This window comes from Mixophyes fleayi, chromosome 3 (assembly GCF_038048845.1).
Source record: "Mixophyes fleayi isolate aMixFle1 chromosome 3, aMixFle1.hap1, whole genome shotgun sequence".
In the NCBI taxonomy this organism is placed as follows: domain Eukaryota; kingdom Metazoa; phylum Chordata; class Amphibia; order Anura; family Limnodynastidae; genus Mixophyes; species Mixophyes fleayi.
Window position 1 is genome coordinate 33989833 of NC_134404.1, and position 18026 is coordinate 34007858.

The following is an 18026-nucleotide window of genomic DNA, read 5'->3' on the forward strand; positions in this document are numbered from 1 at the left end:
TATGTTTATATCTTAAAAAATTTCAATAAAAATACTGGATTTAAAAAAACAAAGAGATTAAAAATATGCATTGCACATGGGCCCAAGTGCACTGTTAAATTTTGTCTGGTTACTAAGGTAAATAATATCCCCCAATCACAAAGAGGATGAAGGGGTTAAAAGCTATTTGCATGCATAGGCTGCTGGCGCAGATCATAAGTATTTCTGTATTGTAGAATGTGGCAGGATTCTCTCTATATCACATTTCCAGATAGGCGCACAGACATATTTTCTTTGTAATGACTATGAGGAGAAACCTCTTGCTGAAATCAATACCTGTACAGCTACCGCTCAGCACATACCAAGCTCTGCTTGAACGGGAGTAAGTATGTTGTTAACATGATACTCTGACAGCTGCACGCAATCTTTTTACTACTAAGAGGTGATCATTTCTTCACAGTAAATAAACAGCTCAGTAGCAGCGGGTAGTGGATGTGCTGAGGCCATAAGAGGATAACGCTCCACGTTCTCGTCCACATACAATCGTCCACGCTTCCTACTGTCACTGGCTGCCTCTCAAGTTTATAGGTGATGAAGCAGATATCTGCCCTTTCCACATTCTGTCATTTCTATAGACCAAAACCACTAGAAATAAACTTTAATTAAAAGGACTGCTAGACTGGCTAGATCACGTAGATAAAAATAAATAATTCAATTTAAAAAATCGGATGCATTGAAGGAGATACTCATGAAATCGGTGGCGTACGTCGTTCTGACAATGTAAATGTCGGCACTTGCATTGAGTGACAATTGGACAATGTCGTCGGTGTGATTGGCGACATTCATTCAAAGACCAATGCTGCCGTCAGCTATATTCCAGACTCAGCGGCATCGCTCTTTTAATGTCGGCACTGTGATTGGCGTCATTGTAAATGTCGCCGATTACACTAATGATATTGTCAACTTGTCACACAATGCAAGTATCGGCATTTAGCCTGCCAACATTTTCGTGCCGGCAGGTTAAGTGCCTACATTTACATTGTCGGAAAAAACGTACGTCACCCCATGACATTACAGGTATCTGCCAGAAATGCTATTCGATCTGTAGATGCTGGCAGTAATTCCAGAATTGTTCTAGGGCATTTGAAGGATAAAACAGGACAAGAGCCCTCAGCAGTGATTTTCTGGCTTTATTTAGATTGGGAGAGTAAAGTACAATCATTTACCTTAGACGATAGCTTAACAACTATCTCCTTCTCCATCTCATGTCTCGCCAGGGCCGGATTAACCCGAGGTCTAACTGGGCTATAGCCCAGGGGCCTCGGGCATCCAGGGGGCCCTTCAAAGTCCTCAGCAGCATTATTGATCGGTCCGGGGGCGGGGGCGCCCCCAGCCCGATCAATGCTGCTGAGCACTGTCACTGTAGTCCTCCGTCCCCGGCGCTCAGTAATCTGCTTACTCAGGAGATCTCGCGTGGGAACTCTCGCGAGATCTCCTCAGTAAGGAGCTTACAGCGCGCCGGGGATGGAGGACTACAGTGACAAGTAAGCGCTTGGGTGGGGGCCCTCACAGGGTACAGGGGGGCTGCGGGTGTCTCACATTGGGGGCCTCACGGGGGAATGGAGGCGCCCTTAGCCCAGGGGCCTCCATTCCCTTAATCCGGCCCTGTGTCTCGCCCCTGTCTGCCCCGTCCCTATGTAATGAACAATTAAGCAACTTTTCTGAATACCCCTTATTTCTCGCAACAGATTCTCTCTTTTTACTCGTAGCTGGGTGTTCTTATAGTATACTGAAATATGAAATACTTCACAGCAAGTCAGCTCTCAATTATATTCTGTATTTTATTAAGGTACGCTTTATTAATTTTTATATTTTTTTCCAAGTATTTTCGTATTCTATTTTGTTCTCTTCAATGTCTACACTTTGTTACAATCTACCAATAAAAATAAGACACAATACACCCTATATAACAGACCTACTATTAACATTCTTAAATGTATATATTTAAAGTAGCAATCCCATTAAGAAAATTAGGTGTGCTTATTTATTTATTTTTTTAACATTTTTTTTCTTCTTCAGGCTGCTACCAATAATTTATGGACTACCGTGGCAACCACAGTCACATGGCACAAAAAAAAGTAGTGAGCAGAGAGGCTTTGGAATGCACCTCAGAGCTCTGTCTGCATTGTGACATCCTCCTTCTGCCATCACATGACATGCTGAGAGCTGTTAGTCTTGTCTGTTTAGCAGACTGTGTCTGGCAGCCATCTTTATTTACCAAACTGAGCTTTTGAAAAGGAGATAATGATTTAAAGGAGGATATTTAATGAAAATGACTATCAGATGCATTATTTAAAGAAGAAAAAACATTTTTATTTGGGATTGCTGCTTTAAGGGCATATTCAGAACTGAAGATCTTTCAGATAATGTTGTGATTGTTCCTGGTAAGCATACCAAATGGTTAAAAAATGTCCCACATACTATTGATAGCCAATTAGGCCCTTTCAGACCTAACTAGCTGCAATTGATAGCGCTTATGGACCAAAAAAGACCATTCGCTGTCATTCAGCATCTGGCAGGGATCGATCAGATGCCAATTGGGATGATCAGTATATTTGGTCACACGATGTCTGCATCTAACAATCTATTTGGTCATTGTCCACCTGTATTCTGTCTTGTGGTGTATGGCTAAATGTGACATGGATCTGGTGTCAAGGTATGGGAACATTTATATATAAGTGTGAGTATTATTAATAGCTACTCAACTCATTTTTTAGGTTTGATGATCCTTCAATGGAAAGCATCAACAAAGCAATAGTGAACTTTGTGAGATCATAATAGGAAATAAGAGAATACAGAGACCAAGTGACTACACTGCACTGGAGAGAAAGAAAGCAATATAGACTCACCACAGGTGTAGATGACGTTAAGGTGCTTGCGGACTCCCGGGTAACAAGGGTCTCCGAACTCATAGGCGCTGGCATACACACTGCAGCTCCGCCTCCCTTGGCAGCGCTTAGTCATGATTGGAAGGGATGAAGCAGACTGGCATTCTATTGGTAGCAACAGAAATATACCTTGTTACAATGTGTCAGTAGCCAAAACTTAGCCGTGGATTTACTAACATAACTAAAGAGGTCATTTAATTTAAATTTGTGCAAATTACATAGAATGCCGCTAAAATCAGTAGAAAAATGTTTTTATTCCTTTTAAGTGCATCTCGCTATCAAATATTGCACTTACTAGTCAGACAGCGATATTCTTATCTCATATCAGGGATGCCTGACACAGCTTCTATTTGTACAGAAACATCTGCATGAGAATATTTTTCAACTTAGAACAGCAAATGATGGGTAAGACCATTCGGCAAAACCTCTATAATGGTCCATTCTCCTTTTTTTAGGCAAAAGGAGAATTTTAATTTCAAGTCAACAAATTTCTGGACACCAGACCGTGACATTTCTATATAATACAAGCGGAAATGGACTAAAACTAAAATTAACAATAGTTCTAATCATCATTTCAGAAAATGAAAGCAATCTGATAAGATATATTGAATAATTAGTAGTTAAATATCTACATACATTACCAAGCGTTGCTTTAAACAATATTAGTTGCAAGTTTCATTTTCTATGCCTCCTAATTTTGTGCTGACACACAGCATTGTAATGTTTATTTTAAAAACACAACTGGCAAGAATTGCTTCAAATATCCCAAGAAATCAGAGTTGGGTCATCCACTAGACACCCTAGGCTCCTGTCTAGGGCCCACTATACATTGAGATGCCCAGATTACTCTAGCCAGTTACTTTATGTGATCTTTTTTTGACAAATGGAGGTGGGGGGGACGGGGATCTCCAAGTCAGCGTGTTGACTAGGGCCCCACGAGGTATTAATCCCTGATTATGCCAAAAGCATCTAAGGTTTAAGCATTGTTGCGCTTTCCATACTGAAATCTATAAATTATATATTAAATCCAGAAATGGCTGCTTTATTTTCTCTGTGTTCCAGATAAGTACCAAGCAGGGGATAGGTTCAGATTTGACTGCCTGGTGGTAGTGCCAAGTGGCCTTGTGAGTTAATCTGTCCTAAATCAGTAACTCTGCACATAAAGCGGTTCCTGTGTTGCCCAAAGAGAAGTGTTGCCATAGACTTGTGTCTAGTTTTCATAAATATTAAATTAAGCCCTGGGGGTATAGTTACTAATCTTCGGGTTTGAAAGAGTGGAGATGTTGCCTATAGCAACCAATCAGATTCTAGTTATCATTTTGTAGAATGTACTAAATAAATGACAGCTAGAATCTGATTGGATGCTATAGGCAACAACTCCACTTTTTCAAACCCGCAGTTTAGTAAATATACCCCCTGGAATCTATACATAGTAAAAGAACAAAGCCTGGATATGGGAAGACCTGGAGAAGATTTGCTGATCTACAGGAAGAGTTTTTGGCATCACATGAGGATGGGTAAATTGGACAGATCCAGACAATTTGTACATAAACTGAACGGCCAGATTTCTTGAAGGGCTCATTAGTGCAATAACAGCTCAGGAAAGTCACCTTCCAAGCAGAATTTTGTACATGCCTGAAAATGAACCAATTTGTTCTGTTTTTCATGACATCACTCTTGGACATATCAATTGTTGAAGGGTCACGGACGTGAAGATATCTGTCTACAGTGTCTACAATGGTGCAATTGTGGCCGGCTTTCATCCAGGACTATATAGGAGCAGCTTGTATGTACTCACTTACCTACTGAAGGCACGCCCAGATTCTGAAATGGACACTCCAGGTTGCCACCCTGAAGTCTTCCGAACGTAGCGGAATAGATAGCGATGACTGTGTTTCTCTTACAGCTCAGCCTCAAGCGGTCATCTTCACAGGCCACCTTACTCTTGTATTCATCTGAAAGCACGTACAATATATTGCAGTCATTCCCATTGGACACAGGGACATTTCTATAATCACAATGGGCAAGTAGAACATTTCCATTATAGATGTTGCGAAATAGACAAAAGGTACATGAAAGAAATTGTCTGTATCTGTAGCCGATTTTGCCACAAGTATAATGGCTAATTTGTCACAGATCCGAACATTGAGTGTTAGGACTGAAAACCGAGATTGCAAAAGGCCCAGGACTTCTTTATACGGGGCCACTTCAATTTAAATTACCACAATGACTGGTGTAAAGCTATCCACACATGAACAGACTCATGTAGGACATAGGTTGACCACATATAATGCAATTTCAAGGGGTCTGAAAGGTTCAACAAAATTATATAGTATGAAGTATAGTAGAAATGCAGCATTCTACTTGTCCATCAGTTCTCCCTTGTGCTGTCCCTTCCAGGGTGTTGCTACGGTAATCAAGGAACTAACACACAGGGCTAGATTTACTAAACTGCGGGTTTGAAAAAGTGGAGCTGTTGCCTATAGCAACCAATCAGATTCTAGCTGTCATTTATTTAGTGCATTCTACAAAATAACAGCTTGAATCTGATTGGTTGTTATAGGCAACATCTCCACTTTTTCAAACCCACAGTTTAGTAAATATACCCCACAGTTTCAAATATCCGAATGTTCATAATGTTGAACTCTCATGCTCAATGTTATGATGACTGTTCCCTCTAAACTGAACGATCTGCAAACTGTAGTGTTTAAATCTGAAGATTTAGCAGGGTTACACTAACCAGCAAATTCCTTAAACAGCCCACTAGGATTGGATGTAGCTTTTTCCAGATTGCTAAGCATAGAGGGAATATTAGTCACAACATGAAAAATCCATTATAAAAACCAATCATGTAACATGACTTCAAGTACTCCCCAAAAGATCATATTTTCAGGATATCCACAATAATGCACAAATTAATTAATTTGATCAGGTAAGAAGTTATTACACCTCTTCCCAGAGTTGGACAAAGTACTGACCTGCTGAGATTATTTGAACCTAGAAGCCCTGCCATTCTATAGTCCACATTTCACTTTTATTTAGGAATAGACTGTGATGTGAAAAGGTGAGCTGTATATAGGGTTAGTCTATCGGCTACACAGGTCCACACATATTAAATACCCACACATCACAGCTTTATTGCAATTAGATACAGGATACATATTTGCACAGAAAATGTAAACATGCAGCCTTGCAAGTGAACGAATCGCAGTGCAGCCATGCAACATTTATTTTCATACATGTTCACATTCACGTAGCTGGCCAGGTAACCTTAATAATATACCATGTTTGACAGTGAGAGACTGTTATGAAAATTAGTGTGAAGGAAAAAGGTGGTGTTTCCCATAGCAACCAGATTACAATTACAGATACTGTAATTTTTTTTCTAGTGCAGCTTAGAATATTAAAGTAAACATTTGATTGGTTGCTGTGGGCACAGAATTATTTTTTATTTTGCACCAATTTTAATAAATGTTCATACAAAGACCATCCAACATGACCCCTTCCACTTGGTACAAAATGCTTTGCTCCCAAACCTCTGGCTTCATTTACTTAAAAAACGCCATCCCATCAATAAATTAATTGATCCCAGGTGACTGCCATGGTGAATTCAGTGGGAAATTTTGGAGCAAAGAATGTTGTCCCTGGTTGAATGGTTCATATTGGAGGTTGTGAATATGTTTTCTGTGAAGTCACTCGACCCTCTATTCCATCCAGTGCAAAATACTCTGCTCTCAAACTTCCCACTGAATTCAGTATTGAAGACGCAGTTACCTGTGTCGAAATAATTAGCTCATGAGAACAGTGATTTAAACGATTAAAAGGATATATATACACAATTTACATAGCCATTAAAAAAAAATGTGGTAAATCTATGATAAACATGTTTCTTATTTTTCTTAGCATGGTCTGTTTGTAGCACCATTGGATTATTGTAAGAAGGGAGAATGCAACCAATAAAATCTAGACAATTAGACTCTCTGTGTTAGGTGACCGTGCTGGGTCATAGCTAGTGACAGCTGGCCAGCAAGGATTCCCATGCTCAGAATGCATTAGCTGACACAGGGGTCATGCAGTGATCTGAGGACAATGCAGGGATGAGATACTCTGAGGCTTGCGAGACTCATGTACTTACTTGGCCTGCATTTGTACCACACCACCAAATACTTGCTGGTCCCTGGACATGGATCCGAGCCAAACAAACGGCTATTGACGAGGAGCTGGCAATTCCTGCGGTCCTGGCACTCGTCCAGCACTTTCTACACAGGTGCACACAAAAAAAATAAAAAAAACGGCACTTTAGTAGTTACAATCATTAATGGCTCATTGCTGTAGTAGTGAAACCAAATGGATGGGCATTTATAAAATACCTGTGCAAATAAACTAATGTGCAATTATCAATAAAGTACCTGTTTAGGAGGAAATGTTCAATAGTTTAAGTGAAAAGTGGGCTCTGTAAAGGCACTTGTACCACGTCAGGTCAGATCTGGAATAGAACAACTGCAGAGTAGAAGTTGGGGACATTTATTAAGACTTAAAGTGCAGCTTTTTTTTTTTATAAAGGGGATTTTGCCCATTCATGTTGGGTGGTACCTCTACCTTTTTGAAGGTGAAGCCCTCCCCCTTTGGAGGCAGCACACTGGCTCCCTGGAGATGGCCCAATTCTTCCTTGGAGGCGATGCTTCCCCTCTACCCTCAGAAGTGGCTTCTTACCTTAGCAGGTGGGGTGGACAACATCTCATTGTTGTGAACCTGTTACTTACTTAGACTGGGTACACACTACAGGCTTTTCACCCAATTATCAGGCAGATCCCACGATAAACGGCTGTCCAGCCCAATGTAGCATTAGTGTGTACGCTCCAACAGGGCCATCTTAACAACATTATGGGCCCCCGGGCAAAGCAGTGCATCGGGGCCCCTAGATATAGATATAGATATATAGATGTATACAGATACAGATATATAGATATATATATATATATATAGAGAGAGAGAGAGAGAGAGAGAGAGGTAGAGATAGAGATAGATGTACTTGCTCAGTGACCCTTGAAGGGTTTTTTTGCAGGTTTTTTTCTTTTGCAGGATTATTTATTCTCATTAAGAGCCGTGCCTATGGGGCCCCCTTGCCTGAGGGGCCCCCGGGCAGCTGCCCATCGTGCCCAATGGAAAAGATGGTCCTGCACTCCAACGATGAATGATGATCGATGTTGTTCCAATCCTGCAGTGTATCTGCACTCAGGACCGGCATTGTCCATAGATCTCTATGGAGTGTGCAGAGTCACCATCTTTTCAGCCGATGGTTATGACAGATGAAGAGCACAGATCTTATGGTAAATCGTGTAAAACATCAATAGTGGGTACACAGGAATCAGCATGCTGATCGGGACTTTTAATCGTTGGTAGAATTGTAAACTATATCACATCGGGAGAACTTTTCTGTAGTGTGTACCCAGCCTTAATCTAACACTGATGTTGAAGCTGATCTGATATTTAAATGTGTTTGACAGACGTTTCAATTTTACCTTCAACTACATAGCTTACATAGTATTCATTGTAGTATTAGAGAATGTAAACAACATCCAACAGATGGCTCTGTGGCGCAATGGATAGCACATTGGACTTCTAGTTTAATGAAGACATTCAAAGGTTGTGGGTTTGAGTCCCACCAGAGTCATACTTTAGTTGTAACCAATTAATTATAATGCTAGTGTCATGTTATTACAGTAAACAGTACAAAAGTCTATCATTATGAGCAAACACTAACATTGCTGATTACATTGTCTATGCAATATGTTATAAGATCTTGTGTTTATATCCAACCTTCAATCATACTTTTGACTGTCAAAAAGCAAAAAATAAGTTTCTAATGTTATATCTAAATACTATACGACAATGTAGGAACATAAAAAAACAAATTGAAACTACCATAATATTGGAACCCTTAAACTATTTGACAGTAGAAATACAAATAATGCAGACTATTTGTAAATATTTTTCCTAAAATGAACACATGCAATCTTTTAATCGACAAATAATCTTTTAACAATGTAATAACTGATGAACCTGCTGACTAAATTGAGAAACTAAAATACGGTAAATAAAAACAAATCCTAAGTATAATGCCACAAGTGACAAGAAAACTGTATTCTAAATAAACATTAGTGATTTTCTTTCCGTTCATTGTCTGCTCAGGCTGTGCGGACAGAGCATGAATATTTACACAGCTTAAAGGCACTCAGCCTATTTGAATGCACTTTGTTTATTTGAAATACTATATGTCATTTGAGAACTGCTGGGACTGTCCATTCCTGATCCCTCTTGCTTTGTTTATTTTAGAAGCAGCATTGAATACTGTTTGCATTGTAGATAGATTTCTTTATGCACTGGGCTGAGAGGAGAGCACTGGCCGCTAGGAGGGGGCAGGCTGTATATTGTAACCCCCATAGAGGCCTGTGGATGGTTTTCACTACAGCAGGGGAACCCCACACTCATCATCTCCCTCTTAGATCGGAAATCAGCTCAGCTGTCTAGCATTGGGTCTAGTTGAGGATATGGGGTAGGGGGCTGCCCTATTATTTTTTTTACTTTAGACAATGCAAACATAGGGACTGTTTTATTGCAGGTGTTGGGTGCAGCTGAAAATACACTTCACTGCTAAATGTGTCTCAGTAAAAGAATGGTCCTTTTAATGTTTTTATTTGTGATACTTTAAACAACTCTAGACATGTGCCGTGTTGCATGAAATCATGCTCGGCTATGTGCATGCTCAGCTATGTTCTTCCGAACCTGGCACATACTGACTCTAATACTGTCGAGGAAGCTGAGCTGACATTTAGATGTGTCCCATAGAAGTTTCAGTCTGAACTTCTGCTGTGTAGCATAACTAGCATTGCAGCATAGTGTACTTCACAGAGAAACTAAAGAGGCAGCAACAGATGGCTCTGTGGCGCAATGGATAGCGCATTGGACTTCTAGTGTAATGTAGACATTCAAAGGTTGTGGGTTCGAGTCCCACCAGAGTCGTATTTTAGTTTTAAAAATATTTTTCCATGAACGTCAACATAGACAAAAACACTTTTGTTAATGATGAATATCTTAATAGTTTCTCTAAGGTTCCTAGTGATCACAATAAATGCTGTACAAGTGTGTTAAAATTATAGATCTAAACTCTCAGCATTTAAAGCTGTGGGTTTGTTTCAGTTCCCAAAGATTTTGCCATAAGCCTCTTATTTTCCAGTTAATGTGACAGCAGGAGATATAAAGGAAATCAGAACATTTCTTGCAAATGGAAAATGTAATTATAATATAAAACAGAAGAGTATCTTGTGAAATTCAGAAAATATTCACATAACTAATCTGTATTGTAGATACCCTTCGTTGTGGCTACATTTCTTAGACATACACACTACAAGTAGTTTTCCATTATACTACTAACATAATCAGCTATTAGTGCTGTCATCTGCAGAGTTCTGAGGATTATGGATTATAAATATATTAATTTAATTATCTATTTCACCCAATACACAATAATTAACTGGGGGTTTTTTTTGGCAAATTTTCAATTGCTGTAACCTGTGCTGAATAAAAATAAATATTTCAAGGTATTTTGCATTTCTACATCAGTTATTTAATGCAGTACAGGTTACTAAAATTGGAAAGTAAGTGTGTGTGTGGGGGGGGGGGGGTGGGGTGGAGCGGTAGGAATATATTGTGTACTGGGTGGAATAATAGGGAAGAACAGGAACAGAACTTTATGTATCACAGCAGATCTCAAACCTTCCCTCAGACCCCACTATCAGGGCAGGATTTGTGGGTCTTCTAACAGGAGCATTAGTGTCCCAACAATCAGATACATCCACCTGTGCCCTGTACTGGGACACACTGGTCTTGCTGGAATGTTTCAATTTGAAATAGTTGATTATTTGTTAGAGTGAGATTGAATACACATTTTGCATATGGAAATAATATGAATGAAACTTCTCTCACAACTAAATTAATTAATTGATTATAAAATACACAGTTGTTATTCCGAAGCTGGTACTGTACAGATTGATATATATATTGGTGGAGCTGTGTGACTACAGATGTCATCTAAACAGATCGGTCTGTTCTACTAAAGTTACCCTATGGATACACATCGTCACTCCCAATAGCTGATGGTGCTTGAAAACGTATTTACTGTATACTCTATACATTATATTGTTTACACTTATGTTATGGACTTTGGCCTTTGGCATTTTGACTTATAAACAAAAACATATTTAAACCTCTTAGCCACATATATGATACACCGATCCTGAGAATGTAACCGTCTTAAAACTACAAAACATGTTGGTAACAACTAGAGATGGGCGGGCTCGGTTCCCCGAGATCCGAATCCATTCGAATTTCGCCTATCCGAGTACCGAGCCGGGCACGCTCGGTACTCTCCCGCTCGTTCGGTATCGAAATCGAGGCAAAACGTCATCGTGACGTATTCGTATTTCTGAGCTCGGTTCTCGCAAGATTTGAAAAGCATAAATACCAGCCTCCACAGTAATCAATCGCCATTTGACAGAGGGAGAGAGCAGGGTTAGGTCACAGGCTATATTAGCGCAGAGACAGAGCAATAATTGTACACATTATTATTTCAATTCTTTTCTATACAATTCTAATATTAATACCAATTGTATTAGCAATTGTTAGAGCAGTAAGAGAGGAGGATAGAGGAGGCTTTTTTTTCAATTTTTGCCACTCCAAGTGCTTTTGGGGTGTCCCATATTCCCCAGTGTTTTACAGTAATTTTTCTGGCTGTCAAAAGTCATATTTGTCAGCAGTATCTAAAACAATATTTTGCACTCCAAGTGCTTTTGGGGTGTCGCATATTCCCCAGTGTTTTTCAGTAATTTTTCTGACTGTCAAAGGTCATATTTGTCAGCAGTATCTAAAACAATATTTTGCACTCCAAGTGCTTTTGGGGTGTCCCATATTCCCCAGTGTTTTTCAGTAATTTTTCTGGCTGTCAAAAGTCATATTTGTCAGCAGTATCTAAAACAATATTTTGCACTCCAAGTGCTTTTGGGGTGTCCCATATTCCCCAGTGTTTTTCAGTAATTTTTCTGGCTGTCAAAAAAAGTCATATTTGTCAGCAGTATCTATCTAATACAATATTTTGCACTAGAAGTGGTTTGGGCTCATTAAAATGGATTCAAAGCAGTCCACAGATGAGCAGAATCAGCAAGCAGGTGCCGGCACCAGTCCTGATGGAAGTGTTCTCAGTACGTCATCTGATAAAGCCTATGTAAAAGTACATAGTATTTTGAAATCAGGGAAAAAAACACACACCAAAAAAAAAGGTACCGCGTTGAAGCGAAAAAGAAGTGTAACTGAGGAAAAGTTAAGTTGCGATAATAAAAAAAATTGCCAACATGCCATTCTACACACGCAGTGGAAAAGAAAGAATGAGGCCTTTGCCTTTCTTTATTAGTGGCAGATCAAAATTTTTTACTGAGCCTTCTTTTTGTACGTTAACTCGTGACCAAGCAAGACCAAGTAATTTGGAGTCTAAAAGTGGTGAACAACTACTGTTACGCGTCAAAGCCGAGCTGCAAGAAAACAGTAAGGCATTAGAGAATAATGTATGCTCAGAATCAGAAATGACACCAATCCCTGTGGAGAGTCCATCCACCAGTGGTATGTCTAATCGTGAGCATTCTGAGAATGTACCCATAAAGAAGGGCCCTTTCAGCAGTTCTGCTGATGTGTGCCTGAACAGCCCGAGTGTAGACAGTGATACACCAAGTGAGGGTGACACTTTGGAGCTAGAAGAGGATGAGGGGGAGATTTGGGTAGCCGACGAGGGCGCTGATGAGGATGCGGTTGATTGTTTAAGTCCTGCACCAGTGGCAGCAGTTCTGGCACGTGAGGTTCTGGCACCAATTTGCACTTTCAAAACACAAGCAGGGATGACGCAGGTGGCAGACCACAACAGTTTGACATCTGGGCTGGTTTGAAGGATTTGACAAAAAAATGTGTGACCTTGCCCATAACTCCAACCAATCCTACTATTAACATGCAAAGGATGGTGGAGGGCCTAGCAGGGATTAAGCTGTATTTTTCCTAATTTGCACTAATAAGGTTTGGGTGTAATATACACCCAAAGACGAGTAATCAATTGCTAAGAGTCATAGATGAAGAGGAAGACAAGCAGGCTTGTCTGTAGAATTTGCAGGCAAATTCTATTGCGTTATATAGGTAACACCCAAAGAGAAGAGCTACATTGCTCCATTGCTAATTGTAATTGCTGAAATAATAGGGCTGACAGTCATGGTCTAAATCTGCACATACATTTTATTGTACCATAGCTCACTCAGAAACAGGAGAGGTGGCAGGGTTTAGTGATAATCTTCCTCAAACAATACTAATTCATCCCACCATCATAGAAGTCTGTGTAGTATGATGTAATTGCCGATAATGCCCTTCCAAATGGAATTAGTAGTTCATTTTAGGGCAGAGCTGTCACAATATTTGGCCAATTCTTTTACAGCAGAGCAAATATCACAATGTTGTGCGGAATCATCTGCATCACCACTGGGTGTCTTGGGAAAGCAATTTTTTTGTACAACAAGCAGTTGCCAGAGAAACTGAAGGAGAAGACGTCCAAACAAGATGTTGATAGGTCTTGGATCCTTGCAAAGCAAATTAAGCATTTAATCTACAATTAAAATATAGTTAGCACATTTATTTCACATGTTAAATTTCTGTAGCTCCTTGTCAAAATGTATTATTAAGGCAATCACTTGACTCAAGCTAACCGTGTCTGCACTCTCTTCACAGGTGACTACTTCGCTGGACTAAAGTACATTCCCCTCAAATGCTAGTCTTCTTGCAGCTGCTGCATTCTCCTACATGCTGTTGCAGAAAACAGAAATTGTCCCTAAATTTTTCAGGACACAAACAGCATCTCCTGCATGTCATTTTTTCAAAGCTCTGTAACACCAAGTTGATTGTGTGTGCAAAACAGTAAATGTGATGGAATTCAACCCCGCTGTAATGCTTGAACAATATTGGGGTCGTAATCAGAAATGACATATCCTCAGGAGAGTCCAAGCAGGATTAGCCATCTTTCAATTACATCCCTTAGTTTTTGGAACAGATTGGCAGCTGTATGCCTCTTAGTGAAGCTGCTGATACACAGAGTAACCTACTTCTGAAAAATGTGACGTACTTGGGTACATGCTGAGGCTCTCCCTGCTGGTGAAGGTGAATGACTAACCCAGTGGGCTGTCACAGTCATATAATCTTTACTTTGCCCAGTTCCGCTTGCCCACATATCTGTGGTTAAGTGTACAGGGGGTAGAATGGCATTTTGTAGCCCAATAATTAAATTTTTATGAACTTTCTGGTAGAGGTGAGGAATAGCTTTTCTAGTAAAATGGTGTTGTGATGGAATTTGGTAATAGGGACAGAAGACCTCAAGTAACTGTCTAAACCCAGCTGCATTAATAATGGACATTGGACGCAGATCTAATACTAGCATACTCCTTATGGCGTCTGTGATCCGCTTTGCGACTGGGTGACAGATTTCATACTTGCTTCCTCTTGCAAAGGATTGTTTAACTGTAAATTATTGGTGCTGGGGATATTGATGATGAAGGTGTTGGGGTGTAGATTGCAGGTGCTGGGATGAGAGAAGGGAGGCAGATGATACTGGACTGCTTGTTGTTATTTTTTTCAACCTAAGTTTCTGATTTTCCCAAAAGCTTTCCAAGAACTCGCTGAAAAATGACGTAACATGGATGAGGATCCCAGATGGTTAAGGTCCCTACCTCTACTCAATGTGGCTTTAAAAACACTACAAATGGCTAGACAACTTTTGTCAGGATTTGTGTAAAAATAATTCCACACTTAAGAGGTGGATTTTTGGTCTTATGCCCAGGCATGACAATGGCCTTTTTCTTATCACTGGCAATTACTGCAGCAATTTTTCTTTGAAAGTATATGAAAATCATATTGTGACCTAGGAGGTGGTCAATACTGAATGGAAATGACTGGAAATTAGTGTTAGTGAGGTTAATAATAATGTAGGTACAAAATGATACCTAAATTATGTTATTTTAGGCCAAGAAAATGTAATTTTTTTTAACAAATTGCAAAACAAAACCAAACAAAAACAAAAACAAAACCAAAAGACGCAATGGCGGTTTGGCAAAACCAAAACACGACGGTAATCCAAATCCAGATCCAAAACTAAAACCAAAACACGGGGGTCAGTGAGCATCTCTAGTAACAACATCCAAATAAACATTTGTTTTATAATAATTGTATTATATTTGATTATATGAGGCTTTGCCTGCATTGGAATTATCTACAACCTTGTTTATAAAGCTGTATTTTACACTGATAACTAATACAATATTAGAGAACATCTTACTCTTTTTATTTTGTACTCTCTGACCATTTGCGTTGACCCCAACAAGTTGTTTTCCAGGTGTCAGATCTTTTAATGAGCCGCCCTCAGACGTTATAAACTAATGTTTCCTTTCCATGTATCCAGCCCCCAGGATCATGGTCCAGGATTGCCAATGTCATCACAGGAAGTTGTGACTACTGAGAACTATCACATGTGAGTACAACCACTTAATATGTATTCATCTAAACATGTGTGGCAGTAGCATCCTATGTGGTGCCCTGTGCTTTATTCTACATATGCTAGGAGCCTCCTAACCAGCATAGTGTAACATAGATGTTTCATCTACACACAGATATCAAGTATTGTTGTACACTCTGATACTTGTTGGATTAGTCATACTGATAGCATGCATAGATGGACATGGTGAAATAGTCAGTTATTTTAATGCAGATATTATGTATCCATCATACAACAACTCAGATAATCTGCAGCTTTGTAAATAACCCATATAATATTATTAACGATTTATAACGATGTATGGAACACCAGCAGCTACACTGGGACATTAATTCATGATCCCCCTAATAAAACTCATGCCTCACTCTTACTGAGTACTGTTAGTGTACAGCGTACCAGGCAATGTAAGAATGTATGTTCAGTGATTATTCTTCCATAGTTTGTCTTTTAGCGAAGGCTCGTCTAGTTAGTCTAGGCATGGTGAACTTATATAAAGGAGAACTGTCCACAAATCTTAAATGTACAAAGGTAACATTAAGTATACATAGTTTAATAGTAAAATGTAAATTGATTTAGAGTTCTGTACTGCTTTGTCTATGTATCACTGTTGTGTCATATTAGGGTTCTTGCACACAGGCTCTATTCCTGTCCCTGTGTTCTAATTGATGTGAAACGCTATCAGAATGTAGCTAGCATGCAGCCATGCACCTCAGCATAATGCACATTGTTCCCTATGGAGATAAGCTGGCCTGTTCACACAGCAAGCGACCGATTAAATCAGGAAAATTGTACATGCCCTGCTGTTCTGCACTGATACATCACTAAGCATTAGTACTGAAAGCCGGTGTGTGTACAGACCAGCTTATATCATTAGGAAACAATGGCCTAGACTGTCTAAAGTACCTTACATAAGGGCATTTAGTGGTACCTTAGCTAAGTTAGAGACCTTAAAAGTAATTAGCTACGCTTTATGTAAATTAGATACACCCTGTATCTGTTACTTAACACCTTAAGAAATGCTGAGTGATACTTAAGGTGTTAATTAAGGCCAGGCCATTATGTAACAAGCTCTACACATGTGAGTAAGAAGCGCTCAGGTCTTCCATAAGTAATCAGTTCTGCTGCATGTGTAACAGCAATACGTCACTTAAAGAGAGTCCATTCTGCACTTGTTCAGGACTGATCTAATCTTCCGTCGCCCTGAGCGCAGTGGCGGAGCTGCCATTTGTGCAGCAGGTACGGTGCATCGGGGCCCATGGAGATAATGGAGCCCGCTGCACAGGGAACTAGAACTCCTCCCCACACTGGGGCCCACAGCTCTCTAGTTCCGCCTCTGCCTGAGCACTATGTGATATCACTCAGAGAGAAGGGCTGTGATGTCCCATTGTAGCAGAGAGCTCAATAGCTTAAAGAAGAAATAAACAACAATTATGTGCAAATCTCTCATACCGAGTGATTCATACCAACACAAATTCATATGAAACATTTTATTAAAACCATATTTATTATAACAAATTAAGCCCACATATTTCAAAGAGAAAAATATAAACATATAATAAAATAAAAATATATACGATTAAAAAGTCCAATAAAACTGCATTTAATGAGGACCAGCTTAAATGATGCTAACAGTCTGTTTTTCCTCCCTACAGTGCACTTGCAGGTGAATGCTTCCACATATGTCCTTTAGACTTGATGGCTCCAATCAATAATGAACACATGATCAAATTTAGACGAACTATGAAACAATATTGTCAATATTCTTATTCCGCCACTTTGTTATAAGGAACACAATAATTCCACCGAAGAGCAGCCGTTATCATTACCAAGGGGGTATATTTACTAAACTGCAGGTATGAAAAAGTGGAGATGTTGCCTAAAGCAACCAATCAGATTCTAGGTGTCGTTTTTTAGAATGAAAAATAAATAAATGACAGCTAGAATCTGATTGGTTGCTATAGGCAACATTTCCACTTTTTCAAACCCGAAGTTTAGTAAATATACCCACAAGTCTTTTTGATTCGTGGCTATTTTGAAGATTATAGATTTGTTTTATATATTCTATATTCTATTGAAACAAATTTTAAATTCATTTGATTCCCTTATTGGAATTTCACAGAAGCACCCAATATTAAACATTCCTTTGGACAGGATAAAAAATATTTTCCTTGAAGTTGAGCTCAAAAGCTAACTGCTGTGACCTCCAATATCACATGTTCCGTATGCATCCCAGAATGCCTTTTGATCGCTATTCTAGCACTCCAAATTTAGGTTCCTCTCTGAGCAATACATTGCAGATCCTCTGATCATCACCCCCCAGCGAGTGCAGATCTCAGCTCCACTTTGCAATAAATATATCTTGCTCAGAGGGGGGTGATTAGTCCCCTCTGAGCAGGATGTCACAAAGGTCTCTGTATATGACTGAAATGTTGAATATCTGTAATATATGGTATATAACAGTAGTGGAGGTA

General features: G+C 39.5%; 1 protein-coding gene and 2 non-coding genes across 3 annotated transcripts in view; 2 read left to right on the top strand and 1 right to left on the bottom strand.

Annotated features, from left to right (window-relative positions):
* EVA1A (eva-1 homolog A, regulator of programmed cell death) overlaps nucleotides 1-18026 on the bottom strand; it is a 264800-nt gene that overhangs the window by 143907 nt on the left and 102867 nt on the right. Inside the window, exons 3-5 of the mRNA XM_075201349.1 lie at nucleotides 7063-7186; nucleotides 4730-4882; nucleotides 2889-3032 (exon numbers count right to left, since the gene is read on the bottom strand). Coding sequence (XP_075057450.1) covers nucleotides 2889-3032; nucleotides 4730-4882; nucleotides 7063-7186 — 421 coding nt within the window. The remainder of the gene's footprint in view (nucleotides 1-2888; nucleotides 3033-4729; nucleotides 4883-7062; nucleotides 7187-18026) is intronic.
* TRNAR-UCU (transfer RNA arginine (anticodon UCU)) lies at nucleotides 8516-8601 on the top strand. The gene is given in 2 exon segments: nucleotides 8516-8552; nucleotides 8566-8601. It is a non-coding gene; the product is annotated as a tRNA-Arg (tRNA).
* On the top strand, nucleotides 9865-9950 carry TRNAR-UCU (transfer RNA arginine (anticodon UCU)). Its single transcript is given in 2 exon segments — nucleotides 9865-9901; nucleotides 9915-9950. It is a non-coding gene; the product is annotated as a tRNA-Arg (tRNA).